At 34.3% G+C, this 20,963-nt stretch overlaps 2 protein-coding genes across 3 annotated transcripts; one reads left to right on the forward strand and one right to left on the reverse strand.

Annotated features, from left to right (window-relative positions):
* Positions 1–4,035: 4,035 nt before the first annotated feature.
* LOC105955054 (Galactose oxidase/kelch repeat superfamily protein) lies at positions 4,036–11,632 on the reverse strand. 2 transcript variants are annotated; one of them, XM_088822887.1, is made up of 21 exons: positions 11,490–11,632; positions 10,434–10,856; positions 10,165–10,251; positions 10,010–10,078; positions 9,567–9,699; positions 9,431–9,477; positions 9,265–9,351; positions 9,107–9,168; positions 8,955–8,997; positions 8,765–8,845; positions 8,559–8,678; positions 8,051–8,156; positions 7,323–7,386; positions 7,126–7,168; positions 6,787–7,029; positions 6,535–6,696; positions 6,062–6,199; positions 5,823–5,975; positions 5,170–5,256; positions 4,653–4,721; positions 4,036–4,383 (listed from the first exon to the last, which is right to left on the reverse strand). In XM_088822887.1, the coding sequence occupies exons 2-21, from the start codon at positions 10,563–10,565 to the stop codon at positions 4,276–4,278; spliced, it is 2,034 nt and encodes a 677-aa protein (XP_088679013.1). In that variant the 5' UTR covers positions 10,566–10,856; positions 11,490–11,632; the 3' UTR covers positions 4,036–4,275. The 2 variants fall into 2 exon arrangements, with proteins under 2 accessions (XP_088679013.1, XP_012834207.2); XM_012978753.2 differs by lacking the exon at positions 11,490–11,632 and having other exon boundaries at positions 10,434–10,928.
* Positions 11,106–12,076, forward strand: LOC148768102 (uncharacterized). Its single transcript, XM_088822888.1, has one exon. The coding sequence runs from the start codon at positions 11,133–11,135 to the stop codon at positions 11,985–11,987; it is 855 nt and encodes a 284-aa protein (XP_088679014.1). The 5' UTR covers positions 11,106–11,132; the 3' UTR covers positions 11,988–12,076.
* Positions 12,077–20,963: the final 8,887 nt, after the last annotated feature.

Raw genomic sequence — 20,963 nt, forward strand, 5'->3', positions numbered from 1 at the left:
AAAGAGAGGAACACGAGAGAGACATAAGATAGATAGGGAGAGATGGATGAGAGATTAGATGTAGGGAGAAAGAGACGTGAGATTGGAGGAAGACCATGAGTGATATATGTAATTTATTTTCTTATTAATTGAGGATGTTTATGTCTATGTACTGATTATTTTATTTTATTTATATGATTTTCTGGGTCAAAAGACCTCTGCCTATATTCATCTAACAACTAGGATTTGCATTTTATTAAGATCGTATAATGAGTAAAAATAGTAGACAAACTCATAATCCAAACAGTTTAAAAATCAATTATAAAAATAAGATGTAACAGCTAATCAGCTCTCAAAACACGTTATCAACATAAGAGTTTGACATTTATTTAAAATAAGTTTAGCCAAACAGGCTCTTAAACTACAATCTCAAAAATAATTCTTCATTAGCTTTTTCAAGTTTAAATTTGCATTGGACATTTGTGCTTATAATTTTGGGGTGGTTAGTGAGACCTCTCTCTAGCTTGTTGTAATAATGATGGGTCCAATCCCTTTTCTTTTATTAGTGATAGGTCCAACTTTTATTTATTCTCAAATTTACCCTTCCCTATATTTAGCTGCACATGCCTTATTCATTTCTTTGTTATTTTCATTTTTCTTTTCATTTTGTTTATTTAAAAAAATAGTTTTCTAAATAATTTTTATAAATATTTTTTAATAACTAAAACAAATATTTTTTCAGCTACTTTTTTATTTTGTTTTTCCAAAATCAACTATAATATTTTCGAAATCAACTACAACTTTTTTGAAAATCAACTAAAAAAATTGTTTTTTTTTTCATATCATTTTTTTTAAATCCATTTGATTTCGATTTTTTTTTTTCCAGCTAATTTACCAAATTGACAAATTACTACATATTATTGAAATAACTATAAAAAATCAAATCAACTAAAAATGTCGAAAACAACTAAAACAAATAGTAGGATAACGAAAACAACTTTATAAAAATAGCAGAATAACAAAAACAACTATATTGTTGGAAAAGATACCCAACATCAAAAGCATTAAAAAAATCAAAACGATAGTGATGACGGGCCAGAGGTGGCGGCGGCAAAGTGAATAGATCCGACGGTGGAGTTGAGGGGTGGAGGTAGGGAGGGATTTTGAGTTTTTGGTGTTGTCTTTAACAACTAGATTGAGAATTGCAGCGATGGCGGTGGTGGGGCGAGATCTTAAGATCTGACGGCAAGGATGCGGATTCTCCGACTTCAATGTTGAGGGAGCTTAGATGCGCTGCGAGCGCATCCTTGAGGGTGTTCCCAAAGTTGTTGGCTCATGCTATGATTTTCAGGGGTGGGCGGTGGAGGCTACAGTGGAGTGGTTCTTGTTGCACTATGAATTTAGTCAAGACAAAGAGAAAAAGGAGGAAACGGGCTATAAAGAGGATGACAGAAAATGAGAAAAGAAAAGGTGGGAGCCGGATGAATGGATTGAGAAAATTAGGGCAAATATGAAAAAAATATAGTATTAAGGGCAAATTAGGTATAATGCATAGTATTTTAAAAAAAAAAATTATTTAATTGAATTATTAAAGGCGGTTTGACTATTATTGAAAAATGGGTTGTATCCATCCTAATATAATCAAATGTGTTGGGTGTTCTCACTAATAATCTCTATAAATTTTAACAATATTAACTTAGTAAGGACATTGGTGGTATTTTATAACATAGAAGCTGAAAATTAAAGCTTGTTATGCAAACACAACATATTCTAAATTGACAGTTTAAAATTGATTTACGGTCCGTTTTGAGCGGTCCGGCCAATTATGGACCGATTAAACGACTTTTGAGGCTCAATCCGATTGAACGAACTTCCTATTCTTATATAGATAGAAAGTTTTGAAAGAATTGAGCGTAATCAAAATGAAATCTACTTACTTGCCTTTTCTCCGGACTATCTCAACCCTCAAATTAAAAATGTGTACTTTTTTCACCATTGAGTTGAAATTTCTCTATCTTTTTGTGCCCACTTCAAACATTACATGCTTGCTGTGTAGGAATTGTTCCAAGGTTAACTACTTTTTAAGATTAACAGAAAACAAAAGCATTTGCCGAAAGGAAAATAGTGTTTTAGTGGGTTTGATCATCCATTAGTGTCCCCATCAACATAAGGAGAGATGCATTAACACCTTTGCTTCTACTTTTTATTCGGGCGAATTAGACATAGACACATAAATCCAAGTTTCACTATAAATAAATCTACTTTTTAACTTTCATTTCAAATAAATTCACAAAAACATTAATTCTCACAATAGCCATACATATTTCTATTTGAGATAAGCCCAACCCACCCCCCCTCCCATCCCACCCGCGCACCAGGCTGGTCGGACCTAGACATTGCCACGGGCCGGGTCCGGGTCCTACTTTTTTGGGACCCGAAACCGACCCGCGTGGAAGCGGGTTCGGGTCCAAAACCTTAATTCACTAAAATTTGAATTTTCGGGTCGGGTCTGGTTCGGGTCTGGGTCGGTTCCAGGTGGACCCGAGTTTTTAGCCCTTGTAATTGAAAACAATATATATTTTTTGAATTCTCGGACCGGATCCTGTTCGAGTCCGGGCCGGGTCCGGTTTATAGCCGTTGCATTTTCAAAATTTGAGAAAAAAAATATTTTTTATTCGGGTGGACCCGACGGGTACTCGGGTCCACCCGCTGGGTCTCGGGACCCGAAACCGACCCATACATTTTCGGGTCCGGGTCCGGGTCCATGGTCAACGGGGCGGGGCGGGGCGGGGCGGTCGCCGGGTCGGGTCCGGGCCAGGTCCGGGTCAAACCCGGCCCGTGGCCATGTCTAGTCGGACCAGGTCTGGTCCGGTCAGATTTTTATTTGTTTTAATGTTTAGAAAAAAAAAAAATCTTTCTATTCGGCAGCAGATCGTTGGAACTCCAGTTAGCTGACTCAGCATTAGTTAACTTCAACATTAGTTAACTTTAAACAATCCGTTTTTTTCTTTCTTTTTTCCTTTTTCCGGTGGTGGATCATCGGAGCTCCGATTAGCTAACTCAACATTAGTTAACTTTAATGGTAGAAATCTTTTTTTTTTTCCCAATGGCGGGTCGTTGGAGGTCCAGTTAGCTGACTCGACATTAGTTAACTTTAAACAATCCATTATTTATTTATTTTTTAAATAAATAAATAAAATAATCAAAATAAAACAAGATAAGCAAACCCTAATTAGAGTTTGAAAGGGTATAAGCTAATTATTTGTGTTTATAGCAAATGAAACTTAGAAGTTAGAACTAATGCCTTATGCTCAAGAAATAAAAAAAACACTTGGGTTTATCACACATTATGTAAGCTAATGAGGGGGCTATCTCAAATAACCCTTTTTATTTTACGTTATTTTTAAGTTGTGTTTGCAAGAGCTTATTTAAAAGCAGAAGTTGGTGATTGTAAATTAAGTAGGGATTAAATGTTTATTTTTAAAAGTTTGGGGGTGTTTGCAAATTAGCTGAAAAATCAACTAAAATTGAAAAATCAGATACATGATTGCTTTTAAAATTATAGATTAAAACAAGTTGTTTCAAAATAAGCAAAAAACAAAAGCTTGTTTCGTAAACACCTAAAAATAGATTATTGTGGTGTTTGCAAAAGCTTTTATAAATAGATTATGAGCTTTTCTTTGCTCATAATCTATTTTTACGTGTTTGTAAAATTAACTTATGTTTTTACTTCTCTTAAAATAAACAACTTTAAGCTATAGTTTGTTAAGCACACATTACCCTCATATTTTCTGTTTAAGTTGATTTTTCAGTAAATTTATGAACACCCCCAACTTTTAGAAATGAACACTTAAAATTAACGTAACTCACAATCCATAACTTCTGCTTTTAAATAAGCTTTTGCAAACCCCACCTTTGCGTAGAAAAAAAAAACTCATAATCTATTTCTAAAAGCTTTTGCAAAACACAACCTAAGAAGTATTAAAAGTCCAAAAAAAAAAAAAAAAAAAAAAAGGAGTATTGAAACTTCACCTAATAATTGGAATACTCCTTAAATTAGGGAAATCACACCAAATGCAATACCATAATCATACAACCAAGTCCAAACCAATCTTGCAAAACCATTTTACCATGTTGCTAAGTTTCTCAAAATTTCAACTATATTTCTTGACAACCGTAAATAAAACATTGACTAAAGCATATATAAAAAACTAAACCCGGAAAAAAAAAATCCGAAAAATAAAGTATAACAAAAGTTGGTCCCAATAGAATGGTTCAACTAGGTAATAATTAATATTACTTGGCTGCAGAAAGCTTGTTCTTTTTGTTGCCCTTTTTCCTAGAAGTGCTGGTTTCCGGTGCTTCCGCCTCTTCCGCCTTTTGCTCCGCCTCTAAAATAGCCAACTGATTGTATCCACATTCGAATTAGTGGTAATAAAATGAGTTTAATTCATCAATTTATATATATATTTCACATATATATACAAGCAACAATGATTCTTGATTTTTACTCAACCCTATTCTTTTTGCACATTTACCCGATGAACAACGTTGTTTCGTCTGATTATTCGATAAGAAACAACGGTGGCTTAATTTCTTCTCTATTTATTTTGACCTTGTTTGGTGTTTAGAGTGCAATATTGGAATCTTAAAGCATGAGAGAGAAATGTTACCTCGTCTAGTATCGGCTTGAGTTCCTTGTACCTAGATTTAGCAAGATCAAATCCATCTTTACGGAGTTCCTGCGGCGACACAAGTAAACAACGTTAGAAGCCTCGAATGAAATGGAAATCCATCTTTGTAGGAAGCTCGTGTTTCAGAAGTCATTCTGGCATAATTATGTCAGCGTACGACTCGGTTTGGAAACAATGTCATCTTCATTGACTTCAAATTATGATTATCAGTGTAATACACTACAACCAATTATATATATATATATATATATATATATATATATATATATATATATATATATATATATATATATATATATATATGGTGTTCTCTAGTATTCTTCTTGCGATCTTTTCACATTATTTTGATGGCTCGACAGCCTTCAAACGAAACGTATAACTTTGCCGCACTATTTACTAAGGGAAACAAAACTAAAATAATATATAAGGAGGAGCAACCATATAGAATGGCGAACTAAACAGAAACGAAGAATTCAAAAAAAAAAAAAAGACGGACCTTTCCAGTGTGTTCTGTATGTTCATATGCTGCCATTTGCCAGTACATATTAGTTCGTTTGTAGAAGTCCTTCAGCGATTCTCCGGGCTTTGTAAATAAAGTTGAAGAACAAATTAGTCACTCAAAGAAGAGACCAAAAAAAGGGGTAAATTAGAACCAACCCCTTGAGGTATGGTAAAATTACGAAAAACCCCCTCCTGTTTGGGTAATTACAACAACCCCTCAACTATAAATTTTCTTACACGTCCACCCTAGTGGTTTCAAATTTAGTGGAATCTTCCTGATTATATGGAATATTATCACTTTTGTACCCGTTTTATCCCATTCGAACTCCACATTTTGAAGCAAGATGATCATAAGATGTGTTTTTTGACTTGTATATATCAGATTGTGTGCATCAAGATTGTGGTGCATCAGAAACTGTATTTTTACACAAAACGAGTACAAACTAGAGCACATTCCACGGAATCTAGATGATTATGTTGAATTTGACACCACAAGAGTGGAGGTGTAAGAAAATTCATAGTTGAAGGGTAGATGTAATTATCCAAACAAGAGGGGCTTTTTCATAATTTGACCATACCACAGGGGTGGTTGTAACTTACCCAAAAAAAAAAGAAAAGAAAAATCAAACCCAGTTGGAAAATTCTTACCGTAGGGGTTCTCTGTGAATCAGAAAGACCGAGGCTCGCTCTAATTTGGTCAATCCTGGCTCGTTTCTCCTTCCTTCGTAGGGTTTTTCCTTCACCCTTTATTATAGCTACAGCATCCCCCATTCCGACCGATTTAGCACCACCATTCGAAACCTTCACAGACGAAGAAATGATTTTTGGTCAACAAACATATTTTCTTTTTTTTATTAATTATATATTTTTAATGATAAGTGAAGCACCTCCATATTGCAATCTTCATCGCCGGATTCTTCACTGTCATCTTCAGCTTCACTGTCTTCATTTTCACTATCATCATCTTCGTCATCTTCTTCTTCGTCTTCTTCATCTGATGCTTCAACCCATTCCGTTTCAGTTGCCTGTTTAATATTTAAAATATAAAATTCAATCTAATTCACACGAAACGAGAAATAAGGTATAAACGCCATTATTAAAAGTAAAAAGGTAAATTACAACCACCTCCCTGAGGTAAAGTTTAATTACAAAAAAACCCCTTTTGTTTGAGAATTTACAACCGACCCCCTGTAATTTGTAGATTTCTTACATTCACCCCCTACAAAAGGGTGTTTCAAGGGGATGGATGTAATTATTGGAAAATGAGGGGGTTTTTTGTAAATAGACCTTACTTCAGGGGGAAGGTAAAATAAATAAATAAATAAATAAAGAAAAAAAAGTGAGAGAGAGATAAAGAAACCTCAATGATGCACTTCCATTCGTCGAGTTTGTTAAGGTTAAGTGCATATAAATCGTCGAGTGTAATCTCTCGATCTTTAATTTCCATCATGCCCCCATAAATATATAACGTATCTTTTCCAACAACCATGCAAGAATTAATTCTTCCACAAGGTTTCACAATCTGCAAAATTATACAAGTGTCAGTCAACCGATCCATAAACCACAAACTAATTTTCAAACAACTTTCGTAAAAACCTTAAAATAAACAAACCTCCGGTAAAACAGAATTCTGCATGGCGAATTTCTTGGTAGGCTTAGAAACTTGTTCTCCGTCGGTAATTTTTACATTTTTGTTCAAATTAACGGATATATTTTTCACGCCGCCGGCCATTTCAGTTTCATCAGAATCAGAATTTTCATCTTCATCGGATGATACGATGTTTTCCCTTTCCGACACTTTAATCTTGCTATCAATATCCATATCGTTGGCCCTCCCATCGGAATTCTTCTTTAACTGAAAAATCATTTAAAAACGTGACGAAAAAAGGTTAAATGTATATATATCCAGATATATTATTCATGAAATAAAAAATGCTGAAAAGAATAATACCTTATCTTTTGTCGCCTTCTCCTTTCGCAACTCCAACGGATACCTTTTTCAAACATAAGAATTACAACTACTTAGCCACTTCTATGGCAGTTAACTCACACACGAAAACGAAAAATTAAGTGCGGATAAGCAGAGATATTTAAAGCCATAATTAAATGAAAGTAACACAAAAGCATGCAGAAAGGTGAATTTTTTACCAGCGATGATTGTCTAATTGGAAGCCGTAAATTTCATTCAAGAACAAGCTCATCATTACGTCACCTGTGCAGAAACTTGATATCAGGATTTTGTAATACAGAAAGAGCACAAACTCAACAGAGCATACGAGCAAAATGTAGCCAGTCGGTCCCCTTAGGCCTCGCTTGCTTCACAGGATAAGATAATCCAAGATAATCATTGTTCAATCTTGTGACTTATAAAACCACAGTTCCAAATTTTTTCATAATAGAGGCTCGACCTAAAAAATTATTGCACTAACCAAACATCAAACAAGACCTAGTTATTTAATTACTCATGACTTATCTTAACAACTAAACGAGTCCTCTGAATACAGAGTTCTTTGATCACCATAAGAAGGAAAAATGAGGATGAACGTAAATTAAAAAAAAAAAAAAAAAAAAAAAAAAACCAAGAATGCAGTTTCATTATCACTTCCTTCATTATATCATAACGTCGTATATTCAGCAAAATTTATTCTTGAATCTGAAATCGAAGATCTTAAATGTTATAAATAATTCAGGGGCCAGTTCAAAATGCAACATTTTACTATCGAGATCTAAAATCATTCTGGGTAAATCTGAAAATGTGAACAGCAGATAATTGATTTTCCCGTAAAAGTAAAGGAGCTGTTTCAGTTAGAGGACACGAAAAAAAAAAAAAAAAAAAAAAAAGAAGAGAGGCAGAATTATTTAAGAACAATTGTGACCTTCCATTTCCATATCGACAACTCCTCCGAAGAGCAATGCCCTCTTTTTATGGATACACATTGAGAAACCAGCACGACCTCCAGGTGGCATCCCACTCTTCTTAACCTTAACACACATACCACGGTTAAACGGATTGTAGATTAAAAAAAAAATCGGGCATAAGGAATTAGAAAAAGTAGTTTAAGATTCTTCGAGCGAAGGCGGCTCGTATTTTGTAATTCGTGCATCTATAAAACTCAATCTTTCCAACTTCCAAAACAAGTATTTCGAGAACATGCAACCATAAGGGTGCATTTGTAATTTAACAATTGAGACTGAATCCAGCCACTATAATATAACACGAAATATAGCTAGAATACCAACACCATTCCCCTGAATATAATTTTCTTGTCTGAAGATGTTAGAGAATGTAAAAACGAAAAATTAGAGTTATCGATTACAATCATGATAGTGAGGCAAATATTACGTTTCCACACAGTATATAACAAGATAAAGACACTAAAGTACCTTATTCCATTCCCAAGTTCTGGGATCGAGGGACCACATGTCTGAATAAACAATTCCTTTCTCAGAGACTTTTTTATCTGATGACGTGACCTCTTTCGAATAACCACCATATAAATAAATCTGAGATGATTTAATTTGATATAATTAACATTTATTCCGAGATTGCAAAAAAAGTTCAGCAATAAAAATAAGGTTGATGCACTGACCGTATCTTGGTAAACGACAAATTGGAAACCGCTTCGAGGACTCGGCCACAGGCATCCAGGAGTAGGTTTTATCTCTTGCCACTACAATGAACGATACTATTTGTTACACTTAACATTCTGAAATCGAAGAAATATTCATCAGTAAATTTTCGAAACGAACGGCAATATTACCCTCGTTGTTGTACCATACCTTATACTGGTCCAGGTCAAATACATGCAGATCATTGAAATACCTGCATCGGTTGAAATTCTTAGATGGTCGAATACCAACTTGTTTCACAAACAAGTTGAAATTTTGAAACGAAATTTGTGTTACGTAGTAACAAGGAACGAGAAAACTACCTCACTTCTCTAAGAGTGTCGTAGAAGCCTCCGAATATTATGATTTTGTGCTTGTATAGAACCTGAAAAATAATAAGATTCGACATACAAAATGCGTTATTTTATCATATAAATATTCCCTAAAAACGTGCAAATAATTTCGAAAAGCTCCGACTTACCATCCTATGACCCGAACGTGGACTAGGACAACCTTTATAATTCAGTTGCTCCCACTGATTTGTTTTCAAATCCAGCATCCAGAAATCCTACAAACACGCACATTCAAAATTAAAAATCTCGACTTTGCACAACCTTCACTCGTAGTCATTCCCTAAGAATCACTACCTTGTAGTGGTGAAATCGCTCTTGATTCGGAGATGTAAATTCACCACCTGATTGCACGCAAAAAAAATAAAAAATTAAATCATTGTCATGTATCCCGTACAATAACCCGAGTCTAAATGCAGTCTATGTTATATACCATAAATATAGAGATAATTCTTCCATGAAACAGCCTGATGAGCGCTCCGAGGAGGCGGGCTATTAGGGCTCGAAACCAACTTCCACTCTTGCTTTTCCACGTCGTACCGGTACAGGTCACCATATACAAATGTCTGCACAAACAATTTTGGTATCAGACACATTAGTTGCAACGAAAATGAACGATATTATTTTCCCCATTTCATTTTCCTTCAAATAGGACGTATTACATTTCGGTTGTGGCGCACTTTAATACGTATTGACACCAATTCTTGTTTTACACTAGAAAATGAAATAGAAGAAACCGAACCGACTTAGATATCTAACTTATGTAGCTGTTTTCCATCTCAAAGTTTTTGTGAATTATTAAGTTTTTGTGAATTGTTATTACATAAATTATATTATACATAACACATTAAAAAAAACCACAACGAAGAAACTAACCTTGTTCCCATTGTAAAATTCACCTCCATAGAGAATCAATTCCGTCTCTTTCAACGGATTGATCGTTAGCTACACAAAGATGAAACAACAAAACTCAATTAGCTATCAATCTTAACACAAAATAAAGCACCACGAAAGTAAGTTCAGATTTCTACCGAACAATTCGATCTCGGAGACGGGGCAGGAACATTATCTTCAATGTGTATCTCCTTCTTTTTTGCTTCCTCTTTTTGTATATTCAACTCCATGCAACAATAACATATGCCGCCAACAAAAAATCAATTCCAAAACAATATTCAATCCAAAGACTCCATTTTTATTTCTATTTTTGCCAGACTACACAATAATCCCCAATTAAAACCCTAATTCGATAACTCTAATAAAATTGAATAATCATCGGAAAAATGTAATAATGAAAAAATACCAAAATAGCATCAATATCGTCCTCGGGAGAGAGTTTCTTGGAGTCGCGGCGGGACCTTTTCTCCTCAGCTTTGGCGGTTTTCTTTTCGGTTTTCTCCTTTCCTTTACCCGCTTTCTTCGTTTTCTTTCCCATTAATTCGATTTGCTGCCGCTGTTGCCAACTCTCTCAACTCTACTCAAGTTTATGTTTTGAAGTGAAACCTTTTTTTTTTTTTTTTTTTTTTTTTTTTATATATATATATTTTCTTTTGAATCGATAGTGTAGGTATTTTTGGGGACAATTAAATTATTAGCTCAAAACCCTCGTATGTAATTCCATTCATATTATTAGGGGTAATTTTAAGTTTTACTCTTATCAACTCACTTATTTTCTTTAATTTCAAGACCGTATATATAAATTTGTACAAACAAGGCGAAATCCCTCCTGTATATAAACTTATTTCATAAATGGTTTCTCGAATTTTATTTGGCAAATTTGTAAAAGCCAATAATTGTTATTTTATTAAGCCATTTATTTATTAGGATAAATAGCAGCTTTTGTAAGGCTATATAGCCATGGTTTTCTTATTTCAATAAACAAGCTTTTTCTCCCCCAATATTCATACGTTTTTCTTCCAAATACTTAACCTAAATTAACATCTGGCATCAGAGCCCTGAAATAGGGGCCTGGTTATTAAGAAGCTTATTGCAATAAGCTCTCATGGCAACAGAAGGAGGAAGTTTCATTCAACCATCAATTCCCAGATTTGATGGCCACTATGACCACTGGGCCATGTTAATGGAGAAATTCTTGAGATGGAAGGAATATTGGAGTCTCGTTGAGAATGGGATCACTCATTCCCCAGAAGGCACCGCCCTCACTGAGACGCAACTCAAGGGCGTAGAAGATCAGAAGCTGAAAGATCTAAAAACTAAAAATTACTTGTTCCAAGCCATAGATCGGGCAGTGCTTGAAACAATTCTGAATAAGGAGACTTCCAAGGACATATGGGATTCAATGAAAAAGAAATACCAGGGCACTGCGAGGGTGAAACGGGCACAACTACAAGCTCTTCGCAAAGAGTTTGAAATGTTACAGATGAAGGCAGGTGAGTCTTTTAACGATTATTTTGCTAGAACACTACTTGTGACCAATAAGATGAGGATTCATGGAGAAAAGATGGGCGATGTTGTTATTATTGAAAAAATTCTCAGATCTATGACAACAAAGTTTGATTACGTTGTATGCTCAATTGAAGAGTCTAATGAAATCGATGATTTATCAATTGATGAGTTGCAAAGTAGTTTGCTCGTGCATGAACAACGAATTGTTGGTCATGCTATGGAGGAACAAGCATTGAGAGTCAGTCATGAGTCATACTTTCCTGGAAATGGCCGAGGCCGTGGCAGTTATGGAGGTTCAAGAGGGCGAGGCCGAGGTCGAGGTAGAGGCTGGGGTAGTTTTGACAAATCTAGAGTGGAATGCTACAATTGTCATGAAATGGGCCACTACCAGAGTGAGTGTCCGAAAAATATTAAAGCGAATTTGCAGAGGCTGAGGATGAGATGCTACTAATGACCTGCTTCGAGAATAAGGAGAAAGTAACATTTACACCTACTGAGTATGGTAAACAAGTGTGGTATCTTGACTCGGGTTGTAGTAACCATATGACCAATGAAAGAGCATACTTCTCCAACTTAGATGAGAACTTTACGGAGAAAGTTAAACTCGGAAACAACTTAAGCTTATGTGTTAAGGGTAAAGGCGATATCAAGATGGAGGTGAATGGTGCAATGTATCGATTCACGAATGTGTTCTACGTACCCGATCTCTCCAGCAACTTGATTAGTGTTGGTCAACTTCAGGAGAAAGGGCTTTCTGTCCTTATGCACAAGGATAAATGTTCGATTCATCACCCTGAACGTTGGCTTATAATTCAAGTTGGTATGGCGGAAAATAAAATGTTTCCTATATATGCCAGGAAACCACCATCTTCTAAAAAATGCTTCCAGTCCTCTACAGTGGATAATAATTGGTTGTGGCATTGTAGATATGGCCATTTAAGCTTCAGCGGCTTAAAGACTCTACAACAAAGACAAATGGTTACCGGATTACCTCATTTGACGGAGCCTTCATCAGTTTGTAAAGAATGTATGGCCGGAAAGCAACACAGAGAACCTTTTCCACAAAGGAATTCGTGGAAATCTACACACGTCCTTCAGCTCGTGCACTCGGATATAGGAGGTCCTATAAATCCCATCTCTAACAGTGGTAAGAAGTACTACCTAACTTTTACAGATGATTTTAGTAGAAAATGTTGGGTGTATTTGTTCGATAAATAGGAGGGGGAAATGGTATTTTCTAGAGGCAACATTCAATAAACGATAATCAAGACAAACAAGCACCAAGTGTCTGTCCTAGAAGGAGTAAGTTCATTTTTATCAGTGATAATTATTGCCATCCCCCCTCTCTTATGCACAAGCTGTACCGGACTTACCCACGCATTATTCGAAATTGCATATATCATACGGGCGCCTACAAGTTTTAAGACTTTATTTTTTACTACCTATTTCATTGACGGCTTTAAACGCCTCTGCGGTTAGACTCTTGGTTTATAGACGTCTTCCATCAAAATTTTGTGTTGGACAACAGACGGGTTAATTCCCTTAATATTCTCTATGGACCACCCTATAGCCGACCTACATTCTCTAAGGACTTTCAAGAGTGTTTCATTTTCAGCCTCACTCAAACCGGAAGAAATTATCACCGGATAGGTCTTATCTGCTCAGAGAAAAGCCTGACAAAGATAATCCGGTAATTGTTTCAATTCTAGTTCGGGGGCCGTTTTCGCCTTAACAGGTATCTCATGAATGATTCATACCTATTCTATTGCCATAATCTCTGAACACTCAAGAAATAGAACACAGTCAATCACATCATTATCAACTGGGGTATTAGGGAAGCAAAATGCAAATCACTAGAGTACCAACATTCACGATGACCTGCAAATAATATTTCACTAGTTCAAATTTGCAGTGTACATTAATATGACTTATTAAAATATTTAAAAAAAATCCATTGTTATATCATATGGTGTTCTTATACACAGCTCTAACGTCTTGATTCTTTATGCAACTCCTTTATCCTCACTTTCTTGGACTTTCTTCAAGGTTGAACTCTCTTTAGATGACGGATGACCTCTCCCGATATCTTTACAGCGAATTTGTATATGTGGTCACAACAACAACAATGACACAGTACTGCTCCACATAATGCCCTAACAAAGCTCACTGCATTGATGTATTTTTCTTCAATAAAAACGTCAATGTTGTTTATTGGTTTGTTAGGATTATATCGGCACGAGATAAGCTCTACAGACCCTAGCTAGCTTAAACCTTAAAAAATCGAACGCAAGAAAATATAATTATATACGCTTTCTACACTAAATTTAGATAAGTACAAAGATGCCTAATCTAAATCAAATATATGGAAATAGAATAAAGTCCAAAATAATTAAAACTATAAAAATATGGACTTTAATGATTCCCAAAATAATAACATAGAAATCAATCTTTGCCAATCTTTATCTCATATCTTGGCAGATTTCTTGAAAACTCGTAAGAAATTTGACGGCAACACATACGATGATTCTATAAATTGGCTAGTTTCCTAAATGACTAGATGTATTAGAATGGGGTCATTACAAATAAGCCCATCAATGGGTACTTATTCATAAGGTTTATTAGGGATAACCCCCTTGTTTATATTTTCTAATGAGGTAGATCCAATTAATTTTTCCCTTTTTGAGATACACCCAAATTTGCCAACTTGGCAAAATATATTATGTAATTTCCCTTTAATACCCCTGTTTTATTTTTTAACGGCATTTATTTCCTTAACTACGTGATATGAGATTGCTGATACGTTGCCTAAAATCACGGAATAAAATTACGTGAGTATATTGGCGGTTTCTATCAAATCTTGTACAATCGGTTTTGAAGAATTTCTCCAGCGTTTCATCGTTTTCCATCGGATTTGAAGATTTTTTCACCGGCGTGGGAATAGGTTCGGATTTGAGCGTTCATCGTTGTCCGTCGTTAAGCGGGTATGAATGTGTTTTTTTTCGTTTTTTTTTTTTTTCGTTTTTAATTTCGCTGTATTTATTATCACAACGTGTACAATCGGTTTTGAAGAAGTTCTCCATCGATTCATTGTTTCCATCGGCTTTGAAGAAGTTTTCACCGGCGTGGAGGTAGGTTCGGATCTGAGCGTTCATCGTTGTCCGTCGTTAAGCGGGTATGAACTTTTTTTTTCGTTTTTATTTTCGCTGTTTTTTTGTGCGGGGGTTGTTGTGTTATGGTGGGTAGACATTTTAAGATTTGTGTTGATACGTTGATTATATTGGTAGTAAAGTAGATCGTTTCTTAAAAAAATTACGTCGTCACATATACATCCTTATTTTGGCTGATGATGTTTGTTTGGAAGAGGATTCACAGAGTTGGCAGATGATGGTTCACGCAGTCGGACCAGAGTTGTTTTATATGAATGTCGTAGTTGGTTTACGCAATAATCGAGTGATAGTTGGTTTATTTGCTTATAACATTTGATTTTAGTGTGCTCGGTAGTACATTAAAATACATTTTCGCAGTTTTTTTAACTGATTGTATGGGTTATGCATTTTCAAGTTTATTTTTGATGATGTTAATTTATTGTCATTCAAATGTATTTGCAGTCTATTTAATCATTTTTAGTATTCAGCATTTTTAAGTTCGTTTCATGATTTTAGGTTCATATGATGCTGAAGTTGTTATTTCTGATGATGATGGAACAGGGGGTGGGGGTGAACTAGTTGGAGCCGTTGATGCCACTGGAAGTGAGGCATTGAATGCATGCTTTGTGCAGTTGTTCGAAGAAGAAGTCGACTGCATTCCTGATGATAGCGACGAGGACATAAACTCAATGAATTCAAATGATTCCGATGGTTGTTATTTTCCAAACCACCCTAAGATTTGATATGTTTCATTAATGTCGTGTTTACGATGTAATGGCTCGGTAACTTCGGTTAAGTGTTAAACCGTTGTAATACAGTAGTATACTATTATGAATACCGTATGATACTACCATTATCATTTTATTATACTATTATGAGATTATTAATGTACTAGAGTTTTTTAACTCGACATATTGGTTTGATTGTGTTATGATGTGTTTTAAGTATTTTATCAAAACCCTAGATTGAAATTATGAGATTATTAATGTACTATTTTATTGGTTATGTTGGAATACTTTACGTTGGTTTTGATCTCAATGTTCTTGTCATTTCAGTGGTATATTGTTTGTAACACAATTTCATATCACTACTATAACCGTAATATACTATCATAGTAGATTAATGTACTATATTGAAATTATTAATATACTATGTGGTTGAATAATACGGGATCCATAGTCGATTAACGAGATCCATAGTCGAATTAGATCAATGAGATAGTCTATTACATGATATGGGATAGTCTAACAATATTAAAACACAAATCCGTCGCCATCACTTATCAGATCTAGGATTTTGTTGATTCTTCGGCCCAATAGTCAAATAGCTAAACCCATAGTCGAATTAGATATATGGGATAGTCTATTAAATGATATGAGATAGTTAACGTAATTTTAAAACACAAATCCGCCGCCGTCACTTCTCAAATCTAGGGTTTTGATGATTCTTCGGCCCATAGTCGATTAACGAGATCCATAGTCAAATTATATCAGTGGGATAGTCTATTAAATGATATGGGATAGTCTATTAATACAGATGTAATTCGACTATGCATCTCGTTAATCAACTATGGGCCGAAGAATTATCAAAACCCTAGATTTGAGTAATCCTAGATTTGAGTAACCCTAGATTGGAGCAGTGACGGCGGCGGCGACGACGGCCAACGACGATATCACTCCTAATTAATTGTTACGACCTTGGAGGCGGGAGCGGCGGAGGTCTTGGTCGTTTTTGGCGGTCTTGGAGGTGGAGGTGGTCGGATGTTATGGTGGTGGAGGACTAGGCGGTGGTGGAGGTGTTGCTTATGGCCAATATCGTTGTTATCGTCGGTGGCCACCGGCGACAACGGTGATGGAGGTGGCGGCGGTCGGAGGTGGAAGCGACGAACCCGGCGGGAAAATCGTCAATCGCCGGTGTATAAATTTCTGGTTTTCTTTGGGACGTTTGCAGATTTTGGTAGTGGGTTTGTGGGGATAGTGTTTTAACTGGAAAATAGAGAGAGATTTGATATAATTTCAAAAGGTAAAGTAACGGGATTTGTGGGATTTGATTGAGGGTATTGATGGAATTTAGTAAAATATGGGTTTTTATCAAAATGGCAAATTTGAGTTTGGATCTACACCTAATATTTGTAAGACTAAGGGGGTTATATCTAATGGACCCTATTCATAAAGAGATCCAGACAAAAAACTCATTTACCAATAAGTTCACACATGGTCCAGATTTTTGTAAAAGACTAAAATAACCCCTCATACTTTAATATGCTCCAATTTCATCCTTAACTTAATTTAACCTCAATTTGACCCCAAATTTCACAAATTATTCAATTTTGACCCAAAACTTGTTTTTTTTTTTTTTAAATTCAAATTTTTTTTTCCCGCCGGATTCCGGCGTTGACTTTTCAAAAAAAAAAAAATTCTTCCGGATTTTTTCGCCGGTTTCCGGCGTTGACTTTTTCAAAAAAAAAAATTCTTCTTCTGTCTGTAACATTTTTTTTTCATTTAAACATCAATATTGCTGTGATTGACAGTAATATTAACCATATTACTGTTAAGCACAATAAAATTAACTAAACTACAGTTTAACACAGTAATATTGCTATATTAATCTCTAGCACAATAATATTAACACAACAAAACTCATTATTATTGAGTAATAGAGTAAAATTACTATGTTGACTGTTTAACAAATGTAAACATAATAAAAAGCCAAAAGAATTAATATTATTGTGTGTGACAGTAATATTACTATAACAACAGTAATATTACCGTCAACCACAGTAATATTACAATAATAGACAATAACATTATTACGTTACTCCGTGAATAACTCAAACAAACAAACAAATCAAAACAAAATAATAATATTGATGTGGTTGACAACAATATTACTATAACAACAATAATATTCACGTCAACCACAGTAATATTATTGTGTTTACAGTAATATTACAATAATATACAGTAATATTATTACGTTACTCCGTGAATAACTCAAACAAAACAAAAAACCCAAAAAAATAATAATATTGATGTTTTTTACAGTAATATTATTGTGTTTACAGTTATTTTACTATCAACGACAGTACGTTGACTTCTCAACAAATCAAACAAAATAAAAAAAATTACAAAAAATAAAAAATAATAATATTACGTTAATTTACTGTCAACGGCAGAACAATTACATAAATGTATTGTCAACGGCAGTACAATTACGTTAATTAACTGTCATTGACAGTATAATTACGTTAGTTTACTGTCAGTGACAACACAATTACGGTCAACGTTTAGCGGCGGACGTAAAAAAAAAAAAAAAAAACACACCAAAAATCAACGCCGAAGACCGCCGGTCAACGCCGGAAACCGGCGAAAAAATCCGGAAAAAAAAAATCGAAAAGTCAACGCCGGAATCCGGCGGCAAAATTTTTTTTTTGAAAAAAAAAGTCAAAATTGGATTTTTGTGGACAAAATTGATTAAATTGGGGTTACAATTAAGAATTGGGTATAAAGAGTTGGGGGTAATATTGGCATATACATGAATGTTTCCTTTATTTATAATAAATATTAAAGGGATGGGCTTATTGGTGAAAGAGATATAGTCTCTAAACCTAGAATAATAAAGATGTTTGGTTGGGGACTTATGCACAAAAAACCCTATTAGAATTGAGTTTAATTTTGTTGGCGCCAGATTTCTGTTAGTGAAAATTGAGGAAATCCGCCGCACTTTGGTATTAAAAGATTGGCAAAGATTTGTTTCCGTGTTTGCTTTGGAATTAATTAGAGTCCTATATTTGTAATTTTTATTAAGACTTAGATTTAGTTCCATGTATTATATTCTAGTTAGGTATCTTTTGTACTTATCTAGAATATGAGTAGAAATCCACCATGATTCTATTACCTAGTTAATTCGATTTCTATAGGTTCAATTTAGGTCTTAGAGGTTATTTTCGTGGCTATATAAGCCTATCAAGATGTTGAAGAACCTTGCGCACTTTTTGGAGAAAAACCTCTCATCATATTGAAACTGTGCTAGGGCAGTCTGTAAAAGCAATAATGTGCCCTCGTTGTTGTGTGCCAACATATAACGAGTTGATGTATAGATCTCAGGAGAGATCATCCGCGTTTCTCAAGGGAGTTCAAGGTTCAAGGTTCGCGGAGAGGAGCTGCTGTGGAGAAAATGCGAAGTTCGAGTTGTGTACAAGAACGACGTAAATATTAAAGCGGTAGTCTTTATTATTTTTATTAAGTTCTATTAATGTACATTGAACTAGTGCAATCGTGTTTGCAAGTCCTCGTGGATGTGGCACATTTGTGTCTAAACCACAATAAATTCTTGTGTTCTTTTTATCTGTTTTTAAGTATTTAATTACTTGCAACATAATAACGTCTTATCAAGCAATCTGTTACAACCGATAATAATCTTATATATAAAACGAAGATATTTTGAACTAAAACCTAAACCTAAACTTATAGTTAATTTTGTAAATTAATAAATATCTAATTTAACCATTAATTAATTTATAATTTAATCACTAACTCCTATATTTAAATATAACGTAAGTATGTTTTTAATTATTTATATTTATATTTTTTTATTTTTCTACTCCACTCTAACCATCCACTAAACCCCCCACTAATTCATCATGGTAGAAGTTATCACACCATGATCTCAACCCCTACCAATTTCATTCTTCTATTTAAACTCATGAGAACTTCACCAAAAATCACCTTTTTTTTGCCAAGCTTCTTCTTCTTTCTCATTTAAAATTTTGTACGTCTTCTTCTTCGTTTATTTAATAACTGTGTTATGCCGTTTATTTATTTATTTTTGCATTTGTGTTTGACATATTGTAAATTTCTTTTGCAGCAAGCCTGTTCGTATCAACAATAATTTGTGGTTGGAGCGAGCTACTCACGCAATTCGATAGAAGGAAAAAGAATTATGTCAGAAAATATTTATTATGTGCTTATGTTAGTTCAAAGCTTTTTTTCTCTATAATTTATTTATAAAATTTAAGTTTTATAACTTACAAGACTTTGTTGCTATATTTTAATTTGTTCGAGATGTTGCATCCCTATTTTAAGATTAATGCATTTTTTGTTTTCTCTAGACAATTATTTGAAGCTACTCAGCAATTCTAAGACATTAAACGGGAAAAATTCAGTAAAGAAGAGAAGAAACCATCATCATCTCACATCATACACCACATGCTTGGCAACATGTTGTACATCTACAAACATTCATGTTAGGCTCATGTAATTATGCGAACTTATTATTTATATTATTAGGGTTTAAGTTTGTGAATATATTGATAGCTCCAAGGTCATTATTGTTTCTTGAATATGCAACACAAATCTACGATTTCTTTTTTCGTTCGTTCATCCACTATATTCTGACAAAGTTGGCATAGATTTTGAAGTGAGAATTTATGCAGTGAATTTTTGTTTGCTCAACTAATGTGAATGTTCTCATTATTTTTAATCTAGAAAATTAAATTAGCATTCTTTTTAATGATTGTTGCAGCTTTTGTATATGTCATCGTTGTAAATTCAATCAAAAACTTTAGAGGAAAAAAATTGCATAACGGGAAAAAACTTAAAACGCAAGAGTAAATATTGGAAAAACTATCCAATGATTTTATTTGATAAATAAACATGAAAGATTCGTGCATATCATGACAAAAATTATATGCCTCTCATAAAAGGAAAAATAAAAATCAACTACCATATAACCGTGTATTAAGAGTAGTAGATACATTTTGTGGTTGATTAAACAATTACTCTTCTATTAAATGTGAATCGTGTATGCAAGTTTTTCCCAAAACCTAGCTACCTTCTTCATATGATTTTCGTAAAACTTTAACTAACATTTTTCTCTCTTTTTTTCCATGTCTCACGGATGCTTCATTTCATATGGCAAAGTTTTGTTGCACATAGTCGTCTATTTTAGTTGTAGAGTGAAGTGATTGCGAAACTGATTTTGCTGCATCCGAGAAAAGAATTGCTCAATAAAATGCGACCCGCAACAAGATCTAACTACTTAATTGAGATAGAAGAATTTTTGTTAAGCATTTTGCGTAGTTATCATGTTGCATTATCAAATTTGTAGAAATGTTAATTCATTACTGAAATTTAAATTTATTTTTATTACAATTATTATCGTCCATATAATAAATTCATATATGTTCCAAGAAAATCGTTCATATTTGAATTTTCTTTTGTGTTTTAATGATTCGTCTTCGTTGGAGGTGGTAACCAGCAACAATTCTTTGGTGTATCTTG

The sequence above is a fragment of the Erythranthe guttata genome, chromosome 9, assembly GCF_056151865.1.
Source record: "Erythranthe guttata isolate IM_541 chromosome 9, IM_541, whole genome shotgun sequence".
In the NCBI taxonomy this organism is placed as follows: domain Eukaryota; kingdom Viridiplantae; phylum Streptophyta; class Magnoliopsida; order Lamiales; family Phrymaceae; genus Erythranthe; species Erythranthe guttata.

Bases quoted from the DNA above. Each gene is read 5' to 3' on its own strand.
- LOC105955054 (XM_088822887.1), bottom strand. From the start codon at position 10,565: ATGGGAAAGAAAACGAAGAAAGCGGGTAAAGGAAAGGAGAAAACCGAA. The intron at 10,079-10,164 runs GTAGAAATCTGA...ATCTTTGTGTAG, and splicing joins CTCCGAGATCGAATTGTTCG to CTAACGATCAATCCGTTGAA. The intron at 9,700-10,009 runs GTTAGTTTCTTC...TTGTTTGTGCAG, and splicing joins AATTTTACAATGGGAACAAG to ACATTTGTATATGGTGACCT.
- LOC148768102 (XM_088822888.1), top strand. From the start codon at position 11,133: ATGGCAACAGAAGGAGGAAGTTTCATTCAACCATCAATTCCCAGATTT.